The following is a 15,000-nucleotide window of genomic DNA, read 5'->3' as shown; positions in this document are numbered from 1 at the left end:
AATGTCATCAGCCCTTTCACCTCACACCTGGGAAGACTTGGTCCCTGACAAAAATACACCAATTGCCCAAGATCTCGCAACTAAGGGCTAGAGCTAAGTGAGATTCAACCATGGCATCGTTCTGAGCTCCCATAAAAACCATTTAATAAATATTGAAAGGGGTCATCCCTCCACTGAAAGTTAAGTCTAAAAACAGTGAATTTAACTTATCACATTTCACCATGAAAATTGCATATAGGTCTCCCTTTTGTGGTTATTGACAGAGAAATGTCTCCATATGCTCTGCACTAATAAATTTCTCTGTGAGAGGAATTACAGATTCTCCGTTCTCTGCATAAAATTTTGATTCTAAAGGAGGCAATGAAAATGGTCCAGCACCTTTCCTTTGTCAGAAAATCTGTGATTCAGATCAATGAACAAAGCAAGTGTCGCTGCCACCAGCAATGGCATGGAAGGGTGTGTGTGTGTGTGTGTGTGTGTGTGAGTGAGTGTTTAAACGGGCAAACTGGACTGTCAATGTATTTTGATCAGTAACTGAAGGGAGAGTTGAAATGGTATCTCCATCCCCATCACTGACCCACTCAGCCTTTTTAAATAGATCCACTTAAGCTACTGCTGTTCTCTGAGCCATTAGGACTTATTTAAGGGGTGAATTTTCAGGAGATTACATATCACTCCCACTAAAACACATTGAAATTGCTCATATGACGTACCCTACAAAGCGTTATAAATTCTGCTTCAGAGCTAAGTAGAAAAGTGAGCTTGCTTGGAATAAAGATCTATTAGGGAACTATGAGAATTACTTTTGGGAAATTTGATTTGGAATGATGAAGTAGATGCCATTACCTTTGAAATAACTGTGTTTGGAATGTGTGCTGTGGCTTAAGCTGCATTTTCCAGTTGCTGTGATGTTAACCTCTTTGTCACCATTACCAACATTAAGTAGAAATGGTGCTTTATAAGAGCATGCCTTAAGCTCATCTGGTGAGGTGCTGTTTATTTTTCTGACAATCTTCCCTCTCTTAGGATGCACAGGTATAAAGTGAGAGAGGCCCCTAGTGTAGCTGTTGCTCATCCCAACCAGCCAGGGCTTCTACAGGCCCGAGGAACTGCAGAGTTTGCTTCTTAAAGAGCAAAACCAGAATATTTTGTTAATAAAACTAAAGGTATTATTACCTCACTAAAGAATATGGTATAGTGTCCTGAAGAGCAAACTTTTAAAAAGACTTAATTACAATTTAATTCCTTTCTCATCAATCCTTTTTGTAGCATTTGAATTAGATATATTCTGGATTCTAAGATATAAGGATATAGTTTTATGAAAGATGAGTGATGATTGCTGGGTAGAATGGGGTAAGGTTTGCTCCCTTCTGGCATGCTTTCTAACCCATCTGAAAAGGATTCTTTTTCCATTGCTCAAAGCACCCTCTCCATAGAGAATTTTCCACTGAACCTGTGGTGGCCAAAGAAACCACATGTATTGACTTATTGGAAACTTCTCATGAACAGTTCTCTTCTTTCTCAAATGAGAGAATCATCAAAACAGAAGAGAACCTAGTCTTGTGAGACATCCTACCTAAGCAGTGGTTCACCCCCAGCAATGCTGGTAAAGTTGAGTGCATAACCTATTTTAAGATCATTGAAACTAACACTCTATATAAACTTCCTCCATTTCAAGGACTGCAATGAGCTACCAGTCAGTTGGCAAGTAACTATTTGGTGGGCACTGTCAATGAATACAGAATGGAAGCTCTTGAGAAAGAGAACTTCATCTTATTCATAGTTCATTCCCAGTGCCCTGTGTATGTCATAGGTACTCAATGATATTTATGAACTAACATATTATTAATTTGACATCCACTGCAGCCACATAAGTGGGCCTTTGTTAACAAGACCTCACATGAAGTGACTTGCCCAAAGTCACAGAGCAGAAACATCAAATTCAGAGCTCTAATGAGCTTAAATGATGCTCCCCCCTGTCTGAAATGTGGCCACATACAGTGGCCCTCTCTGAGGGAGGATGGTAGTCCTCCTCCTGACAGTCAATACTAAGTGTTAACCCAGAGAAGGACAAGGCAGGGTCCTGGAGCAGGTGGTGCTCGCCATGCCACATGAGGAGCAGGGAGGCCAAATCGGGGGACTAACCTACAGTATTAAGAATAAAAGTGGGGCTTCACTGGTCCCCTCTCAAGATGGCTGTTATGGATACAAGAGTTCCCCTGAAAAGCTCATGTGTTAATTAATGCAAGAATGTTCAGAGAAATTATTTGATTGAGATGTGATCTAATCATTGGGTTAATCCATCCACTGGATTGATAATTGGGATTACTGGGTGGTTAACTATAGGCAGGTGGAGCGTGGCTGGTGAAGTAGGTCACTGGGGGAGTGCCTTTGGGGATTATATTTTGTCCCTGGTTCCTTGTGCTTTCTCTCCCTGCTTTCTGACTGCCATGAGCTCAGCAATATTTCTCCAGCACACCCATCTGCCATGTTGTTCTGCCTCACTGGGGGCTCATAGCCATGAAGTCTGCTGGCCATGGACTGATCCTCTGTAACCATGAGCCCAAAATAAAGTTTTCCTGCTCTAAATTGTTCTTATCAGCTATTGATTACAGGGATAAAAAGCCAACTAACACAATGATTAAAGCACAAGATGGGGCGGGGGGAGGGGTGTTATTTCTAAGGTATAAGGGAACAGCCACTGTAAGACTGGAAAGCCAAGATATGGTGGAAAGCTTTTCTACATTGCTTTGCAAAGCAATGCATTTGGACTTGTGTTATGAGTTAAGATGCTTTTTGAAAAGTAGTTCTCTTTTCCCTTAAAAGACATCATTGTCAATTTCTATGAAGTAGAACAGTTTTTTTGGTTTTGGTTTTGGGCTTTATGTGTGTGTTTTTGGGGCTTTTTGTTTATTTTTTTTTTGCAAAAATATCACCTAGAAGCAACGGCTCTGAAGCTGAAGCTGTATGTATCTAAGCCATACACCATTATTATCTTGGCCATCTCCCCCATGCTGCTACTCTGCCTCAGGAGTTAGCCAACTTCTTAGACCACTGTAGCTTCTAATGTTGTAGAAGAGGCAAAACACACACACACACACACACACACACACAAGAAATGCTCCCCAACTTCAATAAATTTCAAACCTAGGAGGGACGGCACTTCTGCCACACAGGAAACTGGAAAGAGAACCTCCAATGCTCTACTTCTGGTACTGAGCTCAGAAAACAAAGAGGTCACTGTGAGTGCAGGTACTCTGGATGGCTGATGGCTTCTTGCCACCCTTGCCTAACTCCAGCATCTGATGACTGGCTCCTCTGCCTGAGCTGTCTCTCTTCCTCCTCTGTGCTGGCCAGTTTGGAATCTGGTGAGGGTCTGGACTCTTTGTCCAAGATGCCTTTGAATCTTCCAGAGGAAAGGAACCCTGTGTTCTCAAAAGGGCAGAAGGTAGAAGGACAAAAAGAGCCAAATTTCCCACTTCTCAACACCATTGCATTGTGGATTCAATGTCCAATGCATGAATTTGAGTGGAATGTATTCAAACCACAGTGCCAGGTATGGCTGAATTAACTAACTTGCCATCTACTGCCAAGTAACCCAAACTTGAACCTGGGACCTGCAATTTCAGATACAGAAACTGTCTTCCAAACTTCCACAATAATGCCTGGCAAAGACAGGGTCAGACTAACCCAGCCAAAAGATGACAGAACAACAAAAGTTCTCAAAAGACTGGAGGAGGAGAGAAAAAAAAAACTGGAGGAGAAAAATGAAAAATCACAGTGAACTGGAGAAGAATTAACATGGAGGTCAAGAAAGAAAAATCCAGAGTTATCATGGTTTCTGTGATATATTAGCAAAGCTTTTTTTTTGGAGCCATTCACTCCTAGTAACTGGTTGAGTCTTATATCTTAGTGTTATTCCCAGTCACCAAAACCATTACCCCCTGTCCTGTGGTTTGGATGCAGCGGGGCTGGTGGTTTGGTTTTAGATGACAGTTCCATAGCACCCTGGGCAGACAGAGGGCCCAGGTCTATGGGATTCTAGGATCTAACAAGGGAAGTATGTATAGTGCTTCATCTCTCCCAGATGACACCCACTAAGAACAGTTTAGAAACTGTTCCTTTAACATTAACATATAGCCCACACGTGAGTCCTGGCCCGCAGCAGGTGAATGGCTTGGTTTTAGTTAGATACCAATGACCACTATATCTTCTTTTTAAATTTTGCCCCCCAGCAAACATTTGAATGAAAGGAACCAATTTCTCTCATTTTAGGATTGGGCAAACATGTGCAATGAGCCTTGTATTTATCACCATTAGTATCATTAGACTTGAAAACCCAGTTTAATCTGGATTCTGCTCTCTTCTCAATTTCAGTCTGTTTCTGGACCAGTACAGAGCCAGCCTTGTTGATGCAATAAAGAGATTACTCCGGCCCATGGTAAGTATGTTTCTATTTTCTCCTGAATACTGGCTACAGAATAATTAGTCTGTGCACAAAGATGGAGAGAGTAATGGAATGGCAGGATTAATGTCATGTAATACTTTAATACTTATTATGTCCAACTTCAATTGGGTCTTCTGATCTATCAGATTCTTTCCTAATCATAACTAGGAAACTTCTTACCCTTGGCCTTCTGATAAGGAACACAGTGGGTAGTAAAATAAATGAAACCGCTTCAAAGATAAGTGTGAGATTATTTTTATCAAAGAATTTCTTGAGTCTTTTCCTTTGATAACCATATCTTCATATTAAAGTAGAAGTATGATATTGAAAGTTTTCTGTTGACTTCTGTCGTTTTTAATCCCTTCAATGGTAACCTTTGTCATTGGGTATTTATTTATCGCACAAAAATACTTTTTTCTTTTTATTTCTGTTTTTACTAAGGAAAAAAGGACTTTAAGATGAATCTGTACATTAAAAGTTCTTTGCTTTAAAAGGAAACCATTATTTACATATTATAAACATTAGGTCACAATGAAGCCAAGCATGGCATAAAATATTGTGCACATTTTTACATTTATATATCCATTTATGCCTGTGAGTAAATTACAGAGTTTGTATCCACTCTTATTTTGTTGGGCTGTTGTACTAAGCTAGGAGGTCCTGCAGCCTAAACAGAGAGTTAATATACATCTATTTAAAGTAAGAAAACGAGTTTAAAGCTCATGCATTTAAAAAAAAAAATCTTGTAAGTATAGAAGACTCTTGCTGTGCCATAGGAATTTAAAATAGGTTAACAATATTAGTGTAATCTAAGATAGGAACTCACATTTATCTATGATGACTGCAGTGTGTGTGTCTATGTGTGTGTTTTCTAAAGTTTTGTTTCTAAAAGTGTTTTTTAAAAGGTTCTAGTCTTCTGACCTCGATGAGACTTATAGACTAATACCTTTCAATCTTTCTTTCATATCTTTTTCACATTGAAGGTTCCCAGAGCAATTTGATAATCATCCTTTGCCTTTCACTGTTGCTTTTTATTTTGTTATCTCTATATAGCTCAGAAACTTTAAATAGACCTCTCAGAGGAGTAACCACAGCTTTGTAAGTGGCAATCAATTCAATTAAATTGGCCTTCTCAATTCCCACAGTGAAGTGGGTAGTAGGCCTGAGGCAGAAAGGGACATGTTCCCAGCTACTGAGGGCTACTGCCTCAATTGAGAAGGCTGCCCAAGTTGAGGGTCAAAGAAAGAATATTGGGCTTCCTCATCACCCATTAGCCTTGGGTGATTCTTTAAGCCTTTGCAAGGCCAACAGTTTCAGAGAGGGCAATGAGATTGTTGAATGCAAAGGCCTCTGTGAAAATGTATCATAGATAAATACAGTGCCTTCAAGGACTCCCAGATTTCACACTGCACAAACAGTGCTTCACCCATCACCAACACCCCTTCAAAGCCTATTTGTGGCAAATACTCCATTTTGGAGCAGATTTGCATGATTTACCTGCCCAAGCTATGAATAGACCTAAATTCAGATTGGATTGGAATCTCTTGCTGCTCTTCCAGACCCTCTGTTAAACCCAGTCCCCTGCTGTCTGAGGTGTGGATCCACCCAGCTGCCCTCCTACTGACGGCCAATACTCACCTTTAGCCCAGAAAAGGACTAGGCAGGGTCTCTAGTAAATAGTATTTACTCATGCTATTTGTGGAACAGAAAGGCCAAATCAGAGGCCCACACCAACCTGCAGCAGTAGAAATGGCAGTAGTGGGCATCACGAAGGCCCCTAGTGGGCTGGCAGATACCAAGCCTACTGTATTTTCTAGCCTAAAGTACATTTGGCCCATTGTCAGAGGGGAGGTTTGAGATTGGGATGGTACATGGACTTACTGAAATGACCACCCAGAATCTCATCCCCATTGGGAGGTCTGAGGAGGAAGGGAACATGCATCCCTGAGCCTCCACTCAGGCATGCCAGGCATGTACCTGGTGCCCAGGACGCACTCCAAAATGAGAGCTGGTTCTTTTTTATTGCTGTACCAGCTTGTCAGGGTTCATACAGGAGACACTTGTCCTAAGGTATGCTGGCCTGGCTAGAGGAAATTCCAGATCCAGTTTAGCAATGACCAGCTCTGGAACCACCTGTCTTGCCCCATTTTCCCCCATGAAGGGAAAGCAGGGAATTTCATCCAGTCTCTTAGAGAGCTCTGTCAACTGTGAGAGCTTCGGTTCTCCTTGTGAAGAGAGCTCTAGGGGCAGAAAACTTAGGCTCAGATCTGAACGCTGCCATTTACTAGATTCATCCTCTGGAAGCCTCAGTTTCTGATCTGTGAAACAAGCAGTAAACAAACCCATGTACATGTGAATGATGGCCTCTGAACAGCTCTCCACACTTAGCTCCTGTTACCCCGCAGAACTAGAGACTTTCTGATTATGGTGAATACAGAATGTAGGGGGCTCTTTCTGAGCATTTTCCTTGGAGAAATGCTGGCAGGAGAGAACACTCTATTTTCTGATGTGGACTTTGGGAATTACTGCACATAACTGAGCCTGCAGTATATCTATCCCCTGCTTTTATGTCCCAAATTCCCGCAGTAGGCCCTGCCCTAGTCCCAGGAGGATTGCCTACCTAGAAGAAGGTGACATCTTTTGCTACAGTCAGCCCCCACCAAGCAATGGGGAGAGAGATGACTACATTGGCAAGAGCAAAATAATTCAACATGAAGGTTCTAGTGATATTCCCTGGGAAGAAGTGAAATCTGCCATGTTGGGGAGTACAGTTGCTTGATTTCTAGATTGAGTAAATCAACTGTTGGTGGGGGTCAGAGGGTCCAGAAGCAAAGAAAGAAGATGGGGTGGGGGGTGTTTCTCTGCTTTCCATATTTATTACAGAGTCATAAGTGAAGGGAGACAAGCAGCCAGAGGCAGCTTAGCCATCCACGTGGACTGCTGGCTTGACCCAAGGGCAATGTCAAATCCAAAGGCTAAACTTAGATCCTCAGCCAAGCAGGCCCCTGTGTCTGGTAGGTCATTATAGGCAGCCCTGAATTTCATCAGGAAATGGTTTGCCACGCGCCCCAAATTGACACTTTTCTCAACTTGCTGGTTTAAAGAAACCACAAAGATAATTGACTCCTGCTATAATACTACTCACTAGCAAACTTAACGGATTGAAAAGAATAGAATATTAAAAAAGAATGAAATCAGCAAATTTTACTCATTCCAAGAAGCAACCTCTCCCACCCCCATTTTCCCTCTGGTGAATGGTTTCTTGTTGCTCATGATTGATAGGGTGACTCCCTGTCTTTGTGTTCCCTAAAGTCTGTGACAACAGCAATGTCCAATATCAGAGGACCCGAATGTAATTTAAAATCCAGTCACAGCAGCCTGCAAGTTGACCTGTAGTCCATAAATGACAACCAACAAATGGTATCTACTAATATTGCTCTGAAATGGCTTTGGGTCCAGGGAGGGGAGCCAGGCCAGTGAGGCAGTGTAAGTTCACTCAGAAGCACGAGGAGATGGATGGGGATGCAATATTGATAGCTCTCCAGCTCGTTATCACTGCTGGCCAATTGTCAGCAATTCAGAATTATCACTGTGGAATCCATTTAACCTTCTTCAGCAACTGGCCCTAGCTGACCACCAAATTCCAGGAGCCCTGCCTATATCCAAGGAGTACCATACATGGAAATCATGGACTCTCATTTTAAAGAGTAATATCATTTCATGGGGAGAGTTCCTCATCTTTTCTATGACTCTAACATCTCTGCCCATATCTGTTCAAACATCTGTTTTTTGCTTATCTTAGGGAAATTACCTTGTGTGGGTGGGCTCAGAATGGTGAAACTGTTGAAGGACACTTGTCTGCTTGCCAGGTCAGAGGCCCAGCAAATCCTCACCTGTTCTCAGTGAAAAGCTGTGTTCAGCCATACCTAGCTCATAAAGTTGTAGGAGTGCTTGAGAAACACTGGTCATCGTAACAGAGAGCCCTTAGATCATTTTGAGACTCTCAGAGGAGGGGCCCAGCCCTAAGAAGCTCTTTTCTAAGTGCCACCCAGGTGTTGATTCAGACACAAGGTAGGCTTTAGGAATTTAGAATCTGGTTGTGGAGATGCAACATGTACACAGGTAGAACACACAGACAGTGCAAAATATGAATCTTCCAGTTTACTAGATAGAATGTGAGATGCTATAAAGTTTGGACTCAGTCTTCAGTCAACAAATATTTGTTGAGCAATTACTGTCTGCCTGGCACTGGGCTCAGGAATGTGGGGTAGTGATATAAATATGAATGAGGAGGACTGCGAGACTCCAAGCATAGCACAGATCAGATTAATACAGGAGCTACCAGGAATTTGAAGGCGCCATGGTGGTACTAAGAAAGAGGTACAGGAGAAAAAATGATGAAGTGCTTTGGAGGTTTCCCTAAGAGGCAGCTGCGCTGGACTTTAGCCTTGAGTAGTCAGAAGGATGTTCTAAGCCTCAGAAGAAGAGGACAAGAAGTAGCCGCCCTGGTGGAGGGCACAGAGCTCACATGTGTGGAGTGTTAAAGAGCAAGGAACCAAGGAGAAATTTTATCTCCCTGGAGTATAAGAGTGTCTGTCTTAGCTGGTACAGTGGTGCACACCTGTAATCCCAGTGACTCAGGAGGCCCCAAGAACTTAACAAGACCCTATCTCAAAAAAAATAAAAAATAAAAAAGGGCTGGGAATGTGGCTCAGTGGTAAAGTGTCCGTGGATTCAGTCCCCATTAGTGAGGGGCAGGAAGTGAGGTTACTGCTAGTTTGGGTACCATTGTATAAGAGGCTAAGAACACTATAATAAGAAACTGGGTTTCATCATGACTAATAAAAAGCCACTGAACATTGGTGGACAATGGTGTTATCAGATATGAGTTCTAGAAAGATCACTCTGGCCACAGAATAGAGATTGGATTGGAGTACAGGAGAGCTTGAAGTCACCAAGGGTGACTCCTCAGGGTCCAGCATGGACCCACCTTCTAATTGGAGCTCATGTAGACCTGATGACAGCAAAGGAGATATTGAATGGATATTCATTAAAAGATTCATCCAGGAAATGTTTGCTTACTGCCTCAGTGCTAGACACTGTGCCAGGGATGGGCCTGGGGATGGAGTAAGAGACAATGTGATCCCGCCCTGAAGGAGATCACCATCCAGTGAGAGAGAGAAGCAAGTAAGTAGTTGCCCAGCGGTGTGGGAGGGCAGAGCAGAGGTGTGCAACCCATGGAGACAGAGAGCTAAGTGGGGCAGGAGGCACTGTGTGGAGGCCAGATGAGGTCAGCAAATGCTTCATAGGAGCATGATGTCTAGTCTGGGTGCTGAGGGATGAATAAGAGTTCACCATGCAGACAAAATACTGGAGATACGAGGAGCATTCTACTCCAAGGAAATGTTTGCATGTTTAAAGACAAAGGGGTGAAAAAAAGAACATACCAAGGGGCTGTGGTTACTTTGGCCCAAGGTGAGCATAAGAACAGCAGGAAATCCTCATGTAGTGGGACAGGCACATGGAGCTTTGTCTATCATCCCAAGAAGACGGGACCCACGTCAGTCATTTTCAACCCCTACTTAAATGGCAAAACCCTTCCGTCAAAAAAAGTTTAGCCAGCATCTCAAAGAGATAAAAGTGGGGGCTGGGGTTCTGTTCAGTGATAGAGCACATGCCTACCACCCACAAGGCCCTAGGTTCAATCCCCAGTACTCCCTCTCAAAAAAAAAAAAAAAAAAAAAAAAAAAGTGAAGCAGCTTTAGTTAAATGGGATGTAAAACAAACAAAGGAAAAAACTAATACTTCCAGTCCTGGTCCCTTTGTCCCTCCAGGTCTCCCCTGAAACAATTCAGGATTCACCTGGAGACAATGTATCGCAGGGGGGTATGGCATTGAAAATTCTTGAAAGGCAATGCTTTTTTCCCAGGTTTCCATCTTCATTTTGAAAGCTATGGGTATGAAAATGGTCAGTATCTAGGAGATACTCAGCTCCATGTCTGAGTATGTGGGTGTGTGCGGTGTGTTTGATAGGTGATGCCCTGGGAATGTTAAGGGTTTGGGATCAAGGATATCGGGATCCATTTTAGACAGAATGGGTTAAAGGTGGCTTGAGAATATCCATACACAGGGATGAGCAGGCACTTGGAACTATGGGTGTGGGCCCTGGACAATGGCAAATGGTGTGGTTACAGACTTGGGAGTTATTGATGTATAAGTGATAGCTGAAGTCACAGACCTCAGTTACAATTGCCTAGAATATAAAATGTGAAGAAACAGTAGGTAGTGGCCTGGGACCACTGACAATCGGGGGAGGTAGGCCAAGAGAAGCCAGGAAAGGAGACTGGGATGGTAGGAGAGGAAGCAGGCAGTGACTCAGAAACCAGGCAAAGAAACAGAAAATGAGCATCAGCTTAAATATGTCATTGGTGTTTAATAATTGGTTGCTTGGAAATGAAAAAGGAATGAAGGCATTTCACGAGCATAGCATATTCCTTTAAAATGAGCCTGAAGCATACCTATTTTTTTTCAGAAGTATACACCCTATAATATGTGAGTATAGAGTAGACTGGCAAAATAACAACAACTGAATTCACAATGTAAACAGTATCATTGTTGTTTAGTGGTACTTCTCTCTCTTCTCTACAGGGGTAAATGAATTCCCTCAAATTTCTGCACATCAGTCAAATTTTTACATTCAATTGAGTGTTCATTCTGAGTTTAAAATGACTCCGTGACTGAATGCTTAGAAAGTTGTGCTTTGGTAAATTGAAAATAATTTTTCTAAAGTGATGGGCTAATTTGAAATCTATATTCTTTTTCTTGGGTTGATTTTTTTTTTTTTTTTTTTTGGAGCCTAAATTGTAAGGTGCATTTCTCGGGTTGCATGGCTTCACAGATGAAGTGCCCTGCTCCCCTGGAGATACTGGTGGGCCTCTAAAGCCATTCATTACTGTGTGGGGCAGGGGCTGCACGCAGTAGGGCTCAGTAGGTGTTTATTAAATAAATGGATGATGTGCTACTTTCTATCCTAAATATTAATCCACATCTCAAAAGTATCTGTATTCAACAAAACAAAAAAGTAAACAACTTAACACTCATAACTGAGCTATTACAGATTAAAACTCCCCCTTGCTCTTTCTCTTTCTTGTGGGAAGAGGATTGGGTACAGATTACTGCCCTCTGACATGCCACCATAGCAGCTGACTCTGGGAAAGCTTCTTGGAGAAATCTTTTTTAAAAGAATAAGCAATAGACTGAGGCCGTCAAATTCCCAAAGACTTGTATTTTTCAAATTTTTCCAACATCTGGATTTAGTTTAGTCTCTCAACAAATGTTGCCTGAGTGCCTACTACATGCTAGGCACCAGGAAATTCAATGAATAAGCATTAGCAGATGCTGTTGTCATGGAGAGTGCATTCCAGCCAGAGGAGAGCATTAGCAAACAAGGATGTCCCTGGTGATAAGTGCTAAGAACAAGAACAAAGCCCACAGAAGGGGTGGAGAGCTTGGGGTGGGGTGGGGCTTCTGTTCTAGATACCTTGGTTAGGGAAGGACAGAAAAACTGAGCCCTAGGAAAGAAATGTTTGGGCAGAGAGTACTGCCGTGGGCTTAGTTATGGTCCTCTTAACCTTTCACCCCAACTCAGGGGGAAGTGGGAAGTGGGGGTCATTGTGCTTTGTGAATGCAAACATCAGCCCAACCAAGAAACCTGTCGCCCTGTAAACGTTATGATATGTAGCTTAGATAATAGCTGGAAAAATAACTCTTCAATTGTAACTAGAAGACAATCTTTGCAGGTGACTTTAAAATGAAACAACTTCCATTATTCAAAAATCCAGAGTGGCAACCAGCTCTTAGAAATGACTAAAATGACCTACTGGTATTCCTTCCTTTTTTTTTTTTATTTAATGGAGACTTTTGCTCTCCTGCTGAGACCATGTATTATATCTAGTTTCACATAAAAATGAATTTTTGCTGCTAAGTTTGAAAACTGCCTGAAAATAGCAATTAATTTTGGAAAAGCTGACAGAACCATAAGTGTAGTGGCATGATTGGTGCTGCTATAATTATGTGCCTGAGTGTGTACATGTCTGTGTAAACAGAGTATGAAAACACTCTTTATGTCCAGGACAGTATATCAGTGCCTTTTATTTCAGGTGAATGAGGGAGAAAGAAATGATAGAATTTTTATAGCACTTTTGGGTGGTCTGGATTTTTCTAATCTGACATCTGTACTCTCTTGTTTTTCAAATTATTTTCACATTCACCACCTCATTTGCTCCTCACAAGTTGCTGGAGGGAAGAAAAAAGAAAAGGCAGGGGAGCTTTGTTCTTTTCATTTGATGGATGACAAAACTCAGTGGGTCCGCTAGGAGGGCCTAAGGAGTAGATTGGGCTATGTCATCTCCAAGGTACCTTCAAGCTCAACAGTTCAATGACTTTTGATGATTCTGTTTGATTGTCCTTGGGCGCTGCAGCTGTTTAATGGTAGAGACTCCCTTTAAATCCAGGATCCTTTTGACCACACAGTTCCTCCTTATTTTCTTCAAACCCTTCACTGCTCGCTTAATCATCTGCAAAATGGAATGTCTACCGTACAACATTGTGGAGAAGATCACTGAGGGGACCAAGGGGAGGGATTGTGAAGTACCTTGCACGGTGGTAGCTGTCATTATGATCATCATCATCATCACCACCACCACCACCACCACTGTTAGTAGTAAGGAGACAATGTAACATAGCAGAAAGAGCTTAGTGTTGAAATGGGAGGATGAGCTTCTAATCATTTACTGGTTGTGTCACCTTACCAAATTGTCCACCCTTTCTGAGCATCCTATAAAATGGACCTGAGAATACCTGCAGTGGAGGGTGGTATAGACTAAAGGAGACGCTATGTGTCTGGATGCTTAGCCCACGGCCTCATACATTCCAGTTGCCCGATAAATGATCCATAAGTATGAGTAATAATCTTTCAAAAGGAACAGATATTTTTTCATGATTCCTTCAAAACTAAAGTGGCATTTCACAGAAGTGAAACGTAACTTAGAATTAACAGAAGGACGCAGCCATCTTTTTTTAAAAAGTAGGAAGAAAATAAGGTTCAGAAGTTTGACTGCTCTGTGTACATGTGGTGGGGGGGAACCGCACATACCAGTGGTTAGCAGATAGTCATTATGGAGTTCCGTGTCAGATGGCCTTCTAAGGTCCAGTGTGTATTTTATTCAAGTCCTCCACTCTCCTCACTGCAACAGTCTAAAAAGACTGTGTGGTGATTTAGATCAGCCTGTTTACCCTCATTGCACCACATTCTTTGAAAAGCAGCCTTTCAATGGCTGTGATGAACTACTTTCCTACAGTGATGACCATTATGAGGGATTCAATGAAGTTAGAAACTAAAAGCCTGTCACCTTGTGTCTCTAGCAAGAGAGTCATGAAAAAGGCTGGTGACAGGATAGAAATGTGAAAGCGCTCCAGTAGGGATTGTGGTTACTCCTCCCTTTGGACAATTTCTTGGTTCTGAATTTTCAGGGCATAGTAAATTAACATTTATAGGCATCTGTGGCCACATCCTTTGGAGCTTTGTTGGTGGGTGCAAAAGAGTCACAGGTGAGTGGGTCTGCCCCAGATCTAGTCAGTGGTTTAAACCATCAGACCTGAAATAGTGTGTATTGTTCAGAATGCTAACTTTCAATCAGATTTTATTATGTGTATTGTTTAAAAAGTATAAAACACAGAAACTGGCCATTTGAATGTGAAATATCTATATCTCTATATATGTATTTTTTTCCTTGTTTGATGTGTAGTTATCCTTGAAATTGTCCTTGAATGCCCATCCTGTGTGGATATCTCTAGAACAATTGAGTTTCCCTGAGAGAAGTATGTTAAGTGCTTTGACCAATGTCTGTTATGTTTTGTTGCCTTCCAGTTTTAAAATGCGTGAATTTCTATTTTAATGTTCTAGGGAAAAGCAATGGTGTTCGCCCCACACCGAGGGAATACTTTAAACCAGTTTTGCAATCTAGCTGAAAAAGCTGGTTTCTCTCTCCAAAGACATGAAAATTATGATGAACACATTTCAAACTTCCACTCCAAGGTTAGTTTTCTGCTTGTGTTAGATAACACTTTAATCCGCATTGCATTTTGAAGAGATCATGGTCTTTTTGGCAGGTAACCTAAATATTTGATTAAAGTACTCCTTAGGTGTGTTGCTTCTGAACAGCTATTTGTATCTGATTATTTTGTGTGGTAAAGCCATCTTTTATCTTTGCATGTCTAGAAGGATTTTACAGAAACCGTTCCTGTTTACTCCTTTCTCTGAAACAAATTAATCTTTTCATTCATAATAGACTAATTTGTAAGATGCAAGAGGAGGTGGCATAGAATGAATGATAAACATGCATTTGTATTTTAATGAAAACCTTCGGCTTTTAAGTAGGTTAAATGCTTAGCTACACTGAAATAAATAGAAGGTGAATGTCTAATTGTATCATGTTGGACTGTAAATCCTTATCTCTGCTTGCTTTATGGCTGGGTCAGTTGGCAGTTTGAGA

At 41.7% G+C, this 15,000-nt stretch overlaps 1 protein-coding gene across 1 annotated transcript in view; it reads left to right on the top strand.

Annotated features, from left to right (window-relative positions):
- Camkmt (calmodulin-lysine N-methyltransferase) overlaps positions 1-15,000 on the top strand; it is a 377,032-nt gene that overhangs the window by 356,153 nt on the left and 5,879 nt on the right. Inside the window, exons 9-10 of the mRNA XM_015479709.2 lie at positions 4,378-4,441; positions 14,412-14,543. Of these exons, the coding sequence (XP_015335195.2) occupies positions 4,378-4,441; positions 14,412-14,543 (196 nt within the window). The remainder of the gene's footprint in view (positions 1-4,377; positions 4,442-14,411; positions 14,544-15,000) is intronic.

This window comes from Marmota marmota, unplaced genomic scaffold (genome assembly GCF_001458135.2).
Source record: "Marmota marmota marmota unplaced genomic scaffold, marMar, whole genome shotgun sequence".
Classification (NCBI taxonomy): domain Eukaryota; kingdom Metazoa; phylum Chordata; class Mammalia; order Rodentia; family Sciuridae; genus Marmota; species Marmota marmota.
The sequence above is the reverse complement of the archived record's forward strand: the minus strand, read 5'-3'. Positions and strand labels throughout refer to the sequence as shown.